The following is a 17,485-nucleotide window of genomic DNA, read 5'->3' as shown; positions in this document are numbered from 1 at the left end:
TCCTGGAGTTTTGTCTGAACACTTGTTTTGGGGTGGAAGCCACAAGAAACGTGTAATGGGTTCCAGCAGAGATAGTAACTTCTTAGTGATTTTATGCAGGTTAGTTGACTTTTGGGGGGCTCAAGCTTAATTGTGCACAAGATGGCTAGATTATTTTTAAGGTTCCTTCTGACTGTGAGTATGTGATTCTCAAAATCAGCCCCAGGTTCCAAGATCAGTACTGAAACATTTTCCCATCCAACAGGATGGGAAGCAGCAGGTTGAGGAGAATGAACTCAGCAATTGAAGACAGCAATGGTTAGGCATCCACCTATGTGAGGGAGACGACCCAAATCCCCAGAATTTATTTATGAAAAATTGTGTATTTATTCTTCCATGCTTAAACTTCAATCACCTTCAATTACTCTCCTTTTGGTGAAATACACCTATTGAGATGCTTTTCCACTGCTCAAAACAGTTTTGGAACTTGTCAGTTTGGATGCCTTTTAGTGCTTCTGCTGCTTTTGTTTCACCTCTTCCACATTGGCAAAATGTTTCCCTTTGAGGATTTTTTTTTCATCTGGGGAGACAAACAAAAAAAGTGACTTGTGGCAAGATCTGGTGAATAGGGAGGGCAAGACATGGGGATGATGCCATGTTTGGTCAAAAATTGCTGAACATTTGGTGCTGTGTGGGTAGGTGCACTTGTAATTACCCATCACGAAAAGGGCAAATGCACTGAAAGAATCTCAAAAAAAAAAAAAAAAAAAAAAAAAAATTCACTGAAGGCCAGTTTAGCCTCCCATAACACCACTAGCTGGTACACCGATGTCCAAGGGTTCCTAGCACATTTACCTAGCAGGGGAAGCCTGCATTCAAAGGGCCCGCCCTCCAAAAGATAAGTCCAGGTTTATTTGAGTCTTCTCTCATATAACCAATATGGCTCAGAACTTTAATTCATACACAATAGCTCAAGTTGATTCTGATGCTCATGCAAAACTTGTACTAATATGTACAATAAGTGATTTCCTTTAACTAGATATTGAATGGATAACATGTTGCCAGTTGTTTCTGTGTTGTCTCTTAATGTTTCTCAGAGATTAAAAGTCTTTGTGAAATATTTAAGGAAGGGGTCGATTCTTGAGCACCTGTATCTATAAATTGTCAGATTTTTGCGCATGGTTTGTCTTCCTTGGAAGAGTTTATCACCAGAGAATCAGGCACTGCGCTATTCTTTGTTAACTGTTTTGTGGTTGACTTTGAACTGTGCCCCCGTGAAAGGAAAACATGAACAAAATAGTTTCAAGCCTCTGAAACGTTTTGACACTCAGAACCCCTTCTTATCATTTTTTCCTCAGTCTGGACCCATGCTTTGAATGAATTCTGGCTAATAAACAAGCTGCATTTAGCATTTCTAAAATTTCAACTCATCATGACACGCATAAGTACCAATCAGAATTTCTAATCAGCATGAAGCCACACTTGTTCCCATGCTGAACTGGAATAATTCTAGTCACACACAGGGCTTTTGGCTCTGTTTGGCTGTGCTGTGAGGGTTCTTATACCTTCCTGGGCTATGGATTGCAAGACCTTGAAAACTGTAGATCTTTCTTCAATGCACATTTTGCATTTACTTTTAAAAGTGACAGGATTCAGCCAGTCAACCTGTAGACACCAGACTAACAATTGCTGATAGTTTTATTCTTGATTTGTCAACTTGATTAGACTTTTTGAAGAAACAAGTTTCCATGGAACATTATTATTTACTTTGAGGATGTCTTCAAAGGAACCACTATATTCACATTAAAAATTTAAGTTTAGGAGGCAGGTTTGAATGATGAATTTTTCTTTTACAATGGGTAGAATTATTTGATCATGTTCAACCACAGGATTTCCCATATTGATCAAAATGAACTGAGTGGAGCTCATTGTCCTAAGTATTGCACAGGTGAAGCTAAGTCTTGTCATTTTTCTTTGTTCATCAAGTTTATATAGGCCTGGAGGGTTTGATTGAATGGATATGTGTTCAGATTCTCCTTTTTCTTCTCTCTCTTTCTCTTTTTAATTGTTTAACATTGTTTAGGTAAAAGTCACGCAGAGTACAGAGGGCCATGATCAACCACAGCTGATAAAAACACTACAGAAAGGAGAATACTTTGGAGAAAAAGCTCTTATCAGGTGAATCCATAAATTTATATACCATACTTTAGATAAAATGTTTTGACTGTTTTGCAAATAAAACTACTCATTTAGAGTTATCAAATTGAGCTACCAAATTAATGGCAACAAATATCCAAGAATTAAACAAACATTTTAAACCGACTTCTTAAAGAAAATTCACTGTTATGTGGGAAATAAGTATACTAATTTTGCACAGAAAATACCTGGAAAGTCTGAGTTCGCTAGTAAAAATAAAATTGATGTTTTATTAGAATTTTTAGTTTCAAAAAAGTCTGAGAAAAAAGTTTAAAATAGGAAGATTATTATTTTTCCTTTGAACAAGTTTTTATATTTCCAAGGATGAGTGAAATATTGTCCTGCTTGGAGTTTTCACCCTTTTAAAGCTTATTAAATAATGACTTTAAATATTTTGCTTTTAAATCATGTCAAAAGCACATTAAAAATAATTTCTTCAGCTCATTTTGCAAGTTTTAGAAACAACTCAAACCAGTGTGTTTGAAATTTTTTACCTCAAATTTCAATCTTTTAGAGTATGAGTTTACCTCAACCTTCAGTCTTTTAGAGTATGAGTTTACAGCTGATCTAATTTATGGAAAAAATATTTTTTAAAGGCTAATCAAATGGCTGAGGGAACACTTTGTACTTCCCCAAAACTAATAAAACCTTAAGTCTGAAGAAATACATCTTCTAAATATAAATAACTTTATAAAATAACAAGTTAAAGTTTAGGGCAACACACTGTTTTGAAGTTATATATGTAAAAACATATATTTAAAAAAATGAATACTTGAAAGTACTTAAGAAATCACTTAAAATTTATGTATGACTAAGTACTCTGATTTCAAATGTGTGCTTATAGGAAAGAAGTAGGACTTCTGATCCTTTATCTTCTTAACTTTTGTCTATAATGCCCGGGTTCTGCTGATCTGTATGCCAGGTTTACTTAAGTACAGAACAAAGTATTTAGAAATGGCCTGAAGACATTTGATTATCTAAAAATCATAAAATGTTTATTTTTAAAAGAAAACTTAACTACTAAAAATCAATAATTTAAGTTATAGCTCTTAGTAAACAATTTAAAAGTGGAATTTAAAGACAAGCTGAATTTTCCTTTCTCATTTTCTAGCTGGTAAGGGACTTGTTTCAATAATAGGGAAATTATCCTTTTGTTTGTTTATTTGTTACAGAATATGAATACATTCATGTAATATGTAATACCACCTAAGACTTAAATGTATTTGTTCCCTATATTTATGTTATTTTTCTCATACTTTTAAGCAAAACAACTTAAAGCTTGAAAATGCAGAGAACTTTATAAATACAATTTAGAGTCAAAATAGCTCTTTTTTTTGAGTTGGAGTCTCATTCTGTTGCCCAGACTGGAGTGCAGTAGCCGTTCCTGGCCACCACAGCCTCGACCTGCTGGGCTCCGGCAATCCTTCCAAGTAGCTGGAATGAAGGCGCGGACTACCACGCCCGGCTAATTTTTTGATTTGTTGTAGAGATGAGGTCTTGCCTGCACAGGCGGGTTTCGAACCCGCAGGCTCAGGCAATCCACTCACCTCAGCCTCCCAAGGCGCGGGATTACAGGCTGAGCCACCGAGCCCGGCTTCAAAATAGCTCTTGAAAGAAAATGTTATCCAGTTTTGCTGGACCTGAAATAATTTATGTACTGTGTTGCAGCTAGCCAATAATAGTGTTTTCCCATGAGAAACATGGGAATTTATGTTTTATATAGACATCCAGGTCCCCAAAGCATTTGAAAACATTAAACTAAAATCTATGAGAAGGAAATTTGGAGACAAATATTTTTATATTTTTGCATTTTATGCTGTCACTTTTTAGGGCCACTGATGTGATTCAATATTCCTTATATTCAGTATATTTCCATGACTTGACATTAAATAGTCCCTGGAGTTCTTTCAGAATTTTATGTGCAAAAATAAATCTATGGCACTTACACAGTTACTATGAAAGAAATGTTGTGTATTTACGTACATTAAATACTTGTAAAGTATTTGCAGACAATATTCTCAGTCAAAATCATAACACTGACATGTAAAAGAAATACCCTACCTCCTTCCTTTCTCTAAACGCACAAATCAAATGGATGGCCTACAGTTAAGATCACGTCTATGATGTCCACGTCCATGCCTGTGTTTATGTTTGTCTGTTTCTAGTTCTGTCAGGCTCTATCTCTCCCATCTCTATCTCCATCTCCACTTCTACTCCTACACGTATTATTACAGCCTATCCTGCTCCTGACTCAAAAGTCCATGAAGCTGAAGGGTTTTCACTGATATCTTCTATCAAGGACCCTGTAAACTTGGGAGGGACTGTGAGTTGTGTCGGAAGGCCTCAGGATGTAAGCTAGGTGGACAGGGATGTCTTTGGGATGTAGAAATAGACTGCCAAAGTTTTTCGTCTTCTATCACTGTTGATAGATGGAGAAACTATACGTCATGTGATAACATTTTTGATGAAGTTGCCTAGAGCAGGCTGAAGGGTTATTACTCCATGGTATTCTTGCTACCTCTAAGTTACCTCAGATGAATCTCAGAGCACTGGGTGTCATAGAGGTCTATTTTTTTTTTCTACTGACTTTAAGTTTATAAACAGTAAGGGAGAAAAGTAATGTAAGTAAAGGTTTCATAATAAATACCTAACCTGATGCTTGACTCATTGGTATTCATTAAGTAATCAAAGTTACAATCATTTGATCATCTACAATTATATATCATATCTGAGATATCAGTTGTAAGATGCACTATATCTGAGATATCAGTTGTAAGATGCAATCAATTGTAAGATATGCTTAAATTTTGGTGATTTTAATGGGAAATATACATTTTACATGCTATGAAAGTATTTTAGTATTTTTTAGTTAATTGACTGAGATGGCACTGAAAATGCTTTTTAAAAATTGTATTTATGATTGATTTATCATGTGTTAATTATTTGACCGCTTTCCCAATACATTTTATTTCCCTAATCAGTTAACTTCACTTTCGCTTCCTTGTTAAGCACTTACTTATTCTCCTTTGCACAGGAGAGAGCTATTTTATTCTAGCTGTCGCAAAGCCGGAATGAGGTTCTGCACACAACTACCGTCACTAATTCTATGTTCCCAATGCAATTATCTTCTTCTCCTCTGAATTCTTTGTGTACATAACCTTTATTGAGACACATTTCAAATTCATTTTGGGGGGAAAGGGGTTGAGTATAAATTATGTTGTTAATAAAAGCAGTCATTGAAAGGCTTATGTGAGAGTGGTGTTTTCAGACAAAGTAGTAGGTTCCCTGATAAAAGTAGCTGCCTACTTTCTAGCTGTAGTAACATTGACTTGCCTATTTTTGCTTGCAGTGATGACGTTAGGTCTGCTAACATTATTGCTGAAGAAAATGACATCGCATGCCTGGTTATAGATCGAGAGTGAGTATACTGATGTTGGAGCAGGCAAGTGACACTGCCTTTGAAAACTCACCTTCCTGTTACTCCCAGGGCTGATCTACTTTCTTTCTCTCGCCACTTGAAAATGCTGGCCAGCATCAGCTGCAAGTACATTCTATTAAAATTCAAGAAAAGGAACAGAGGCTTCAGATGAGAATCTGTCTGTGGCAGGGGTAGATGCTGGCAGTCTAAATAGTTTCTGTGCAGAGTTTGTACATAAATATCATCAGTACACTGATTTAAATTCTGTATCTTCTAGAGTAATAGTTTATTAGTGTTTTTATGGACTTTTCCACACAACATAGTGAACAATTTCATAACTTATTTCTAAAATGCCTTTGGCAGTCAGAAGAATTTTGAACAAAACCCCTCTGAAAGTACCATCTATTAGCTCTATATATTACCACAGAGACTTTAATTTAACATCTGTAGTAATTTTTAAGTGATATGTGTCATTATTAATATCTTAATGTCTTAGGCTATTTTTCAAAATAACTCTTATTTTATATTTTTCACTCATGTAAAATTGTATTTGAATCTGCCCCTCGGATCCTAAATTAAGTAGTTAAATGTTTATTGGTTATCTATTTGATAAAATAAAGGAAATTCAATTATAACTAAAGCTAGGCCATCATCTAAGAAGAGTCATAGTGTGGTCAAAGAAATAACACATTCCCATATGAAATATTAACAAAAATATAATGATAGGAGGTATCACAGGGAGTATATAGTTGACTGCTAATTGAATACAACACTTGCTGAACATAACATCATGTGGATATGGAGCTGGACAAAACTTGAGAGCATTAAAATAATCTTTTTATTATGGAAAACTTTGAACATCTTCAAAAATAGGTAGGATGGCATCTTGAGTACATAATGAGGTTAACAGTTATCAGTTCATGCCTGATCTGCCTGCCACCTTCCCATTCTTGCTGTCTCCACACTACTTTTAAGCAAAGTCCACACATAAAATTATTTATACATTTTAGTTACATCTCTAAAAGCTCAGTATTATTTGTAATGCATGACCATGGTAATGTTAACATGCCTAAAGTTAACAATAACTCTTAATATCACTTAGAGTTATCTTATTTTCTCCCTTACAAAGACAAAGTGAGTCCCAGATGGGTTAGACAATTGCCTCAACCATGCTATCTGCTATGGAGCCACCCTGCCCAGGCTTCCCGGCTCGTTTCAACCATCAGGCCACTAGGCTCCTACACACCTGATCAAAGGGACGCAGTCACTATGCAGTCACATGATCAAGGCTGTATTTTAATTTTTAAGCATGGAAATGGGGCTTAGAAAATTACTAAGTTTTCGAGGCAAAGAGGAAATGCAGAAGTTGCCCCAGATGAAGTAGAATTTACAAGCAAAAGCATAGTGCCAGAAAAGTGCAGTGTGTGTTCAGGTAATCTTTGCATGCCCACTCTCAAATGAAAACTATGTTGGCCTAATATTGTCTCAACAATGCATTGTTTTGTATATGAATTTCTTAAAGTATGTATAATCACTGAGTAGCATTAGTTGTGTGGTAAAATCTTATAAATTGACTCAAAATACTTGAACTAAAAATAGGATAGAAAGATCTGTTTTCTTTTTTCTTCATTGTAATCATATACACCAAATATTTATGCAATATCTCATATGTTCATAAAAGGATACAATGATTTTTATATAGTTAACAAATTATTTGGAAGTTTATAATTTAAAATGTCTAATTTACGTGCATATAGTTGAAAGTCTATAATATACAAAGTGTTGCCTTAGGCACAATGAAACATAAAATGTTATGTGAATTTATCCTGTGACTGAGAGAAGTTGAATATCAGGTATAACTAGGTTGACCTCCATCTGGAATTTCCAGGGACTGTCCAGATTATGCCAACATATTTATCATTGGCAACCCATTTCACTCTGAAATGTATTCCAGTTAGAATGATAAATTACACGATCATCTCAGCTATGACTTATAAACTAGATGAAGATTCCACAATCATGCTGCCATGGCACCCTCTGTACCCTTGTTATGTCATTATTCACACTTTGATGGCTTATTTACCATCTGTCTTCCCACTCTTCTGTAAGCTTCATGAATGCGAAGCATGTAACTTGTTCACGGCTGCAGCAGTGCCAGCCTCTGACATTGTCCTTGGCATATGGAAAGTACTCACCAGATGGTGGCTGCATACAGGGCGCCATCTTAACAGTGAAACGGAGTGATTCCAAGCCTATGGCTTTTTGTTTCTTCTTTCTAGAGTCATGATTCTGACAAATGCTTAGGATGAATACAGTGCAAGGAGAGAAAGTTAAAACCGTGTTTTCTATTTTAAAATGCGATAAAATGTGAAATCATCCTTATGGCAAGAGCTCTAAGCAAATGGGAAATGCTATTTGTGACATCTTCTTCATTATTGCCTGATTGTTTGGGCAAATCTCAGGGGAGTTGATCAGTTATTCCTCAGGGTATAATATTGGAATTAATACAGGCTTTTTGAATGTTGTAGCTGATGAAACTTGACTTTAAGACTAGTTAGCAGAGAACTTCTTGAGAACTTTTGCACCAGTGTCACCTTCATTTAAAAAATAACATTGGTTTGGCTGGACGCCGTGGCTCACACCTGTAGTCCCAGCAGTTTGGGAGGTTGAGGCAGGAGGATTGCTTGAGCCCAGGAGTTTGAGACCAACCTGGGTAGCATAACGAGAACTTATCTCTACAAAATAAATAAATAAATAAATAAATAAATAAATAAATAAATAAATAAATAAATAAAAAGTCAGGTGTTGTGGCACATGTCTGAAGTCCCAGCTACTCAGAAGGCTGAGCTGGGAAGATCACCTGAGCCCAGGAGGCCAAGGCTGCAGTGAGTTGTGATTATGCCATTGCACTCCAGCCTGAGTGACAGAGTAAGACTCCTAACAACAACACCACAAAGGTTAACAACAATAACAATAATACTTCAATTAGTTTAATAGCAAACAAAATAACGGTGAAGTGTAGAATAAGTAAAAATAAAACCAAGACTGAATATTTCCTTTTTAATAGAAAATTCCAACAATTGGAAACTAGAAACTCTGTGGGAATGCTGTTTCTTGTGCTTTATGCTTCATTACTTTATGGGTACTGTCAGAACTCTAAAGGGTAGTGAGTAGGTCTTCAGGGGAAAATGAGAAACACCCAGCGCAGTATGTGATAGGTTCTTAATAAGGTAAATATAGATTGGTTGTCAATTCAATATGGGTAAAGGCAGTAAGTAGAGACAGTACATTAGTAAGATGGTTCTGGTCTTTTAAGGTAAATTTTCACTCCTTTCATTCTACTGTGTACCAGGTGCTTAAAATATTCCTAAGATGACTAAAGCATGGTCTCTACCTTCAAGAAGTCTACTATTTTGTAGTAGGGAAGGGAAGTACTCTAATAATCACAAATCAAGGTAGATTGTTGAATGTGAGGGTGGGGAGACATTGGAAGGATTTAAAAAATTATCCTTTCACTAGTGAAGAAGGAGGTTACTTTTTTCTCATTGCAATGTATGTTAGAATTCCCAGAGACAAGAGATGGAAGACAGGGAGATTAGATCAGGTCCAGAGCAGATCCTGTGATCTCTAAAAAGTGAGGAAGGTAAAGAGATGTGGGCTGAGCTTCGGACAGAGAGCTACTAAATTAAGGTAAAAGACTTTGGATTTAATTATGAAGGAATGTGAAATACGAAGAGTTTCTAGAGACAAATTTTGATTTTAAAAATAATTAGCTTAACCTAAAAGTAACAGCTTAAACACAGTTAAAAGTATCTGTAACCCCTCTAACTTGTTGATTCAATAAATAGATTATGTATGACTGCTTCCTTTTCACTCTCTTCTTTAAAAAAAGACAAAAATAATTTTTAGTTAACCTGAACTGCAAGACAGAAAACTAGAAAACATATTTTGTATTCTCACTGATAGCCCCTCTGCTTTCCTGAACTCAAAAGATCAATAACTATTCTACATTTTATAGCAAATCTAACATTCCATACTTACTGAAAAACAATTTATAAAGTGTTTTCTGAGCTTAAAAAGAATGTCAAGTTGTCTTGGTAACCCATCAGCACAGAACATTTTGTTTTATTTTATCTATTTAGAACATTCAACCAAACTGTCGGTACATTTGAAGAACTACAAAAATACCTTGAAGGGTACGTGGCAAACCTGAACCGTGATGATGAAAAAAGACATGCCAAGTAAGTGGAGGAACATTTTCCCAAGCTGGGTATGATTTCCGGCAACTGATGAAGAAGGGGGAAAAAAAAGGGATATTTGGTAACTTTTAATGTTACCTTCCCTAGAAAATTCCAGAGTTCTTTTTAGTTGTTCTTCCATGAAGACAACTGCACTTACCACTAAAATGGATATAATTTAAGTGTATAAGTAGACAACTCTTTTATTTTGGATGATGAGAAGGAATGTTAGGGAGAAATTTCCCATTAAGGGAACTTAGGAAAGGAATTTTTTTTTACATTGTTGACTTAGCTAAAAAGGACATTGATATCTGATTACAAGTAAAGAGCAGGTTATAGCTAGAATTTTTCAAGATGTAAGGGAAATTTCCAGGGAGTGTGTGTGGAGAAGGGTGTTGGGTAGGACTCTAAATATGATAATAGTGATGAATATACTAGATAATTCTACTTTGTTAAATGAAAATTATTTGAAAATTACTTGCTAAAACATGTTTTGGAGTAAATGCTTAATCATATGCTCAGCAGATAGTTTTATCAAAGCTATGTGGTCAACATTTCTAGAAAACTGAAGTTTGAGTTAAATTATTCAGTCAGTCTCTCAAAGGTTTTTGTAAACAGTACATTTGCAATGTTTATGCTAAAGGCCTTTTGTTGTAACAGCTCATGAATATATAACTTGGAGCTGTAAGCCTTAATTAAAGTGAAAAAAGGGTATTTCTGAACAACAATACTTAGACATGAAGAAAGAAATATACTTTTGATATTTCACAAAGCAGTTATTTTGATTCAACCATGGAAAGCTTCAAGATCTGACAAAAGCCGCAAAACCATGGCAAAGATTCTCAGTATGACATTCTGTAGATGCAGCAAAAGAAGTGGTTCTGTGGTTTTATTCCCTTTAATTGACTCCTTTTTTGGTTGTTTTTTTAAGCACTGCTTTATTGAGGTGTATCTTAAGTACCACAGAATTCACCCATTTTACTTCTTAATTCAATTTGACTTTTATCTGTTTCTTGGTGTGTGTGTGTGTGTGTGTGTGTGTGTGCGCGTGTGTGTGTGTGTGTGTGTGTGTGTGTGTATTTTATGTGTGTAGATTCTATTGTTTTTCTCTCTGCATGTGCCTGAATCCGATCCTATAAAAGTTGAAATAACCTTTGTGGCAATTATGGATAATAATTATAGGGAGAAATAAGACTATCTAAGAATGGCATTTGTATATGGCAAGACATGTGCTTTCCAAGGGTGTGTGTATAAAGTCTCGCTTCTCTTGTCCAGGAGGTCCATGTCTAACTGGAAGCTGTCCAAAGCACTCTCTCTGGAAATGATTCAGCTGAAGGAGAAGGTGGCCAGATTCTCCTCCTCGTCCCCATTCCAGAACCTTGAGATTGTTGCAACACTGGGCGTTGGTGGGTTCGGAAGAGTTGAGCTTGTAAGGGGTTTACGTTTCAAGCATCTGAGAGAAGCTTTTGACTTTTTTTGTTTTGTATTCCAGCATATCTTGGAGGAATATATGAATTGTTGTTGCTATCTGAAATGTTGCTTTGAACTGCAATTAAGAAAGTAAACTTGTCACTGTGTATATTTTATAGCAGTAGCAAGTCTGTGCTAGTAAGTAGCTTGTAATAGCCAGCTGCTTCTTCAAGCTTCTTAGACTCCATCCTTCTTTCTTAATAGTGATTACCAAAGAAGTACCAAGTAAGCATTTCTTACAGGAAACATAAAAAGGTATTTTCTGACAACAAAATGTGTGTTATATACCGAGGGTGCCAAAGAATGTATACACATCTAAAGAGATGTTAAGAGATGTTTGCCGTCATGAGACGTGCCTGGATGCTAATGGTAACCACATTGAGCACCTCTTGTAATTGCAGAAGTCAAACATGACTTGTACTCATCTTATTGAGTATTATAATTTTAATACAGTTTTTTTCTTTCTTAAAATGTGTATACATTTTTGGCACCCTCTTTTATATTTGAGACACATTGACTTTCTCTACACTAAAGAAAAGAAGAATGTGTCATGTGGAAATGCCATGGAAGTGAAATCGTCAGTATTATAGTTACGTTTCTTAAACAGTTCCAGTACTGCTATGCCTGCGTTTTGCTTTCATTATCCTATTTTGGGGTTGCCTAGGATTTTGTATCAGAGAAAGAGAAAACAAATTCAACAGGACATGGCAGAGCAGCCTTCAGTAGTGGTGATCGGACTAGCTGGGACTCATAGCCCGGTGTGGGCTGCATGCTCCACATCACCCCCTCTGAGCGGTGGCATCTGCTTCCCAGGAGTGGCAGAAGCGGTCATGTTGGAATAAGTGTTTGAGGAAACTGAGGAATTGGGATCTGTGACCCCACTAGGGACAGATGGCTCAGAACCCTTGGCGATTGCCAAGTCCATCTCTGCCCATTAGATTCTTAAGGATTCGTTGTGCGTGAAGCAGTGCTGACCCCTCCATCTGCTGAATGCCCCAGGCATGAGCACACCTTGCAGTCAGGATACTTTGAACAGTGCACTTCACACCCTGTGCTTACTGCCTCTTTGATGGGCCAGGGGAACATGACTCCTTAACAGGATAGATTTGTAATCTTTGTAATATTTCTTATCCCATATGGGGAGATAAGGATAATATTCATCTGCAGTGGTATTTTTCACCAAAGTTTATGGCAATGGGACTGAGTAAACACTGCTGAGATCTGTTTTCCTAGATTATAGTAATAGAAGCAGGAAATCCGCCATTGATTTAAAAGTCATGGGCGGCACTAATGGTAAATTTGAATACAATGCAGAGAGCAGCTGTTCCTGCAGCCTGGTCACTTGCCAAATGGAGCCTGCCTGTGGGGTTTTAAGCCTATCAGAAAAAGGGAAAACGATTTAGAGATCTTTATTTCCTCTTAAGGGGAGCTTTTGATTGTGCATCGAGGACAGGTCTCTCCAGCAGAACTGCGCTGGAGGAACTGTTCTGTGTCTGTGCTGTCCAGGAGGGTGGCTGCCAGCTGGAGGTGGCTCCTGAGCCTTTGAAGTATGAAGCATGCCGCTGAGAAACCCAGTTTTTAATTTAATTAATTTAATTTAAATAATAACCTCATGTGATTGGTGGTTCTCATACTGAACAGTGGAGACACAGGTTAATTTAATATGCTTTGCTTGGAAAATCAAAGACATGAACACAAAGAAAGAACCACTTTTGACAGTTCTGGTCAAAGTTATTCATGTCGCATCATCAACGGTGAATAGATTTATAAATGTTAAACTTTCTCGCCAACTTTTATTCTTTGTTTTGGTACAAAAATCCTAGACTCATATCCCAGATATATGAACTATTTTGGAAATTATGGTAGGAGGGAAGTGTGTACACCTGAGTAGAACTCAGTTCTGCCAGGCTCGGTCGCTCAGCCTGTAATCCCACACCTTGGGAGGCTGAGGTGAGTGAATTGCCTGAACCTGCGGGTTCGAGACCTGCCCGGGCAACTTAGTGAGACCTCATCTCTACAATAAATCAAAAAGTTAGCCGTGCGTGGTAGCACACGCCTGTAATTCCAACTACTTGGAAGGCTGAGGCGGAAGGATCACCGGAGCCCAGCAGGTCGAGGCTGCGGTGGCTGGGAGCGGCCACTGCACTCCAGTCTGGGCGACAGAGTAAGACACTGACTCAAAAAAAAAAAAAAAAAGAACTCAGTTCTTAGAGGGATAAGTGGTTAAGGGCTTACATGTGATTTACATATGAAACAGTTAACTCTCCCTAATTAACATACTTTATAGAGAGATTGCAAACCTTTTCTGGTAAGTCAGTTTTGTGGGATCTTTCTGCCTCTTGCACAGGTTAAAGTGAAAAATGAGAACATGGCATTTGCCATGAAGTGCATCAGGAAGAAGCACATCGTGGACACCAAGCAACAGGAGCATGTCTACTCTGAGAAACGGATCTTGGAGGAGCTTTGCTCCCCATTCATTGTGAAGTGAGTGCATGTGTGGCCTTCCAGTGCGTGGGGTTTCCAGCTCTTCTCCTCACCCTTTCCTCACAAGAGGACATAGGATGAGGATGAGGAGGCCCCGCTCTGAATTCTCTGTCTTAAAGCATAGAAGTCTGAGGTCTGCAGTCAGAAGTTTCCCAGTGCCTTTTTTTCTTGAGTAAACCTCATGAAAGTGTGTGTGTGTGTGTGTGTATGAAATTATTGTGGAGTAATTTGAACTGATTGCTTTATCCAGACCTACTGCAGAAGGTAGGAGTAGGGGGTCAGGAATTCATAAGAACCTCCTCGGAGGTTGTACTGCTGTTGAATTTCTGCAGGAAGTGGCACTGAGACACTTGTGACTACCAAGGGGAACATACCTTGGTCCTGGTGGTGCCTGGGTGCCAAAAGGTTCGTCTCCTGTGAGTTATTCTTTTTATGTAGCTATCACCAGAGTTTGGAGGAGAAGTATACATTATTATAGGCCACAACTCTCTTCACTTGTGAATTCATGGCTTAGTGTTGGAAGTCAGTTTATGTTTTCATATATGTCTTAATATCCCAGAGTATAGTTCTAGTGATAGTATAGTAAGTATAATAAGGATGTAAAATGTCCTTTTTATACTTTTTGATCACAAGTACTTTGAAGGACTTTTTCTGACTATCCATATTCCCAAATCCACCTTTCTTCAAGATTAAAAAAGAAGTCTGAATCCAGGCAATGCTGGCAATAGAAAGTCATCCAGTTATCTTTATATCATCAATGTTCCTAGAATGAATACCCACTTTAAATTAGTATTTCATTAACCAAATCCGATGAGCAGCTTCAGAGCATGGATTAGGATGTATTCATTTTCTTATTTCCAGCTTTGGCCAAGTGTCTGGCATGTAGTAGGGCAGAAAACTAAGAACAAATATTAATGACAGCATTTATTGAGAAATTTCCCTGCACGAGGTGCTCTTCTAGGCTGCCCATCTATATCTATATCTTTATCTATGTCTATATCTATATCATCTATATCTATACCTATATCTATGTATGTATCTATTGCTCTATCTATATCCATGTCTATGTCTATATCTATATCATCTCTATCTCTATGTCTATATCTATATCATCTATATTTGTACCTATATCCATGAGTATATCTATTGCTATATCTATTCTATATCCACATCCATGTCTATGTATATATATATATATTCATATCCATGTCTATCTCCATATCTATATCATCTATATCTATATCTATGTCTATGTCAGCTATATCTATACCTATATCCATGTGTATATCTATTGCTATGTAATCTATATCCATGTCTATTTTTGTCTATGTCTGTGTCTATATCTATATCTATATCCATATCCATGTCTATGTCTATCTATATCTATATCATCTTTATCTATATTTTATATTCATGTGTATAGCTATGTCTATATCGATATCCATGTCTATATCTGTATCACCTGTATCCTTATCTATATCCATAACCATGTCTATAGCTATATCATCTATATCTATATACATATACATGTTTATATCTATATCTATATCCAGGTGTATGTCTATATCGATAATATCTGTATCTATATCTATATCCATATCCATGTCTGTAGCTATATCTATATCTCTATATCCATATTCATATTTCTATCTATATCTAGACAATCACCACATTTATCTCATTTGTCCATTAGGATCAAATAAATAAATATTTCTATGACTATACATCAATCAAATATATATATAAACATATGTAACCAATACATAATCAAATGAATATACGTGTTCCATGAGAAACTGAGGTCACATAGCTAATAATTGTGCGATCTGGGATTCGAACCTGGGTGGCTTGGTTTTAGAGCTCAGCCTTTGAACCACCTTACCAGATTGCTTCTTCTGTCTGTCTGTAATGTGGATGGATGCTCTATTGTCTGCTTTACCCTGGGCACAGTGGTAGAGAGAGAAGGGAGTCTCTTGATGATTGAGATTCAGAAACTGCTTTCAGTCAATGTTGAAATGTGGTGACCTACTCAGTCCCACTTTAGGACTGAGGTTCCCATTCCCCCAGCTTCTAGGAGTGTTTTCAGCCAGCCGACACACAGCTCAGCTCTTTTCTAGGCATTGTTTTATGGGAGGAGAGCTGACTTGCCCAAAATCATCCTCTTCCTTCAAGGACCTGCACCCAACAACCGCAGAGTCCCCTGAAGCTGAGGCTTTTGTTGGAGCTGGATCATGGCCCAACTCTGCTTCTTCCTCCCCACAGGTGTTGTTCCCAAGTACACTCCCCACCCCACTAACCTCCTGCTTACAAATCTCAGCCTCAGAGTCCATTTCCAGGGAAACCCAACACCAATTAACCAACTAGGAGACATGAGACGTGGACATAATAGCTGTTATGCAAGGCAGATCTTAACAGTGGTACATACTGAGGTCTTCTTGGAAAACGGAGAGGCCCTACTTGGTAGGTGAGATAACAAGCCTCTTTCTTAAGAAGATGGCAATGGACCTGGGCCTCAAAGAATGTGTAAAGCTTTGACAGTAAAACTGAGAAGAAACTCCATCAGTAGGTGGAGGGAGGGCAGCCTCAGTAAAAGCATAGCAAGAGCAAAAGCAAGGCAGCAGGAAAGATCAAAGAGGACTTGGTGAGAAGCCCAGTGTGACTGTAGAATGCTTTTACAGAGATGACAGTCCTTGTTCAAAACTTATGATAGTTTAAGCTACTTTAAAGAGATGTTAAAACTAGATTTCTAATAATCCTCATGCTTTTATCTGTCCTCACAGATTATATCGTACATTCAAGGACAACAAGTATGTCTACATGCTTCTGGAGGCCTGCCTCGGTGGGGAGCTGTGGAGTATATTGAGGGATAGGTAAGGAAGAAGTTCTAAGCAATAGCCTGTGTCTATCACATCTGGTCAAGCGGAGGCTATGTTCATAATTAGTTAAAGAAGCACAAGGAAATCATTTGGAAATGATAATAAGCATCATTTGATAAAGTAGTCATAATGATATTTTTAAATTAAATGTTGCAACAGTTGTCGTACATACCCCATAAGGTAGTCACTGTTATCATTATTTTAGGTATTAAAGAACGCCAGGCTTAGGGAGGGTGTCGGCCATCCCAGGTCACATGGCTAATGCAAATCAGAGTCAGGGTGGTGAGTGGGCAGATTTTTCCTGAGAAACAGAGTATGATGTCGGCAACAATTCAGTTTTATAAAAAGATGCCTCTGTGGAAAACAGTGTGGCAATTCCTAAAAGATCTAAAAACCTATCTTCCATACAACCCAGAAATACCCCTTCTAGGAATATACCCAGACATTTCTAATCTAAAGGGTAAAATATATCAGCCTTTCCTCCAGAGAGTTCAGAGTTCATTTGGGGAGATAACATACACACTTTTTAAAACACATCCTGGTTTGATGCAGAAACTAAATAATGGCAGAGAAGTTGCCAATGTGTAGTTAAATAGCAGATAATGCTGTAGATAGTAAGTCCAGAGGAGGGGGAGACAGAAAAATGTGATGATGGGGGGAGGATTTGAACTGGACCCAAAAGATGATAGACATCTGGAAAGGCAGAGAGGCTAGGCAGCTGCTGTGAGGCAAAGTGCAGAAGCTGGCAGACTTGGGACTTCTTGCAGATGATGGATAGGAACATTTGGGTGGAAGATAAGGATGGCAGAGGAGAGAATGGGAAC

At 37.3% G+C, this 17,485-nt stretch overlaps 1 protein-coding gene across 2 annotated transcripts in view; it reads left to right on the top strand.

The window, feature by feature from the left end:
* Window positions 1–17,485, top strand: part of PRKG2 (protein kinase, cGMP-dependent, type II) — an 88,610-nt gene that overhangs the window by 33,471 nt on the left and 37,654 nt on the right. The window contains exons 7-12 of one of the 2 annotated variants that reach the window (XM_008070342.2): window positions 2,063–2,157; window positions 5,525–5,593; window positions 9,736–9,834; window positions 11,107–11,173; window positions 13,649–13,785; window positions 16,566–16,655. In XM_008070342.2, coding sequence (XP_008068533.1) covers window positions 2,063–2,157; window positions 5,525–5,593; window positions 9,736–9,834; window positions 11,107–11,173; window positions 13,649–13,785; window positions 16,566–16,655 — 557 coding nt within the window. Of the gene's footprint in view, window positions 1–2,062; window positions 2,158–5,524; window positions 5,594–9,735; window positions 9,835–11,106; window positions 11,261–13,648; window positions 13,786–16,565; window positions 16,656–17,485 lie in introns of both variants that reach the window. The other variant, XM_008070341.2, reaches the window with a different exon arrangement.

This window comes from Carlito syrichta, unplaced genomic scaffold (genome assembly GCF_000164805.1).
Source record: "Carlito syrichta isolate Samal-C Ts95f unplaced genomic scaffold, Tarsius_syrichta-2.0.1 Scaffold313359, whole genome shotgun sequence".
In the NCBI taxonomy this organism is placed as follows: domain Eukaryota; kingdom Metazoa; phylum Chordata; class Mammalia; order Primates; family Tarsiidae; genus Carlito; species Carlito syrichta.
Note: the sequence above shows the minus strand (reverse complement) of the source record. Positions and strands in the feature narration are given on the sequence as shown.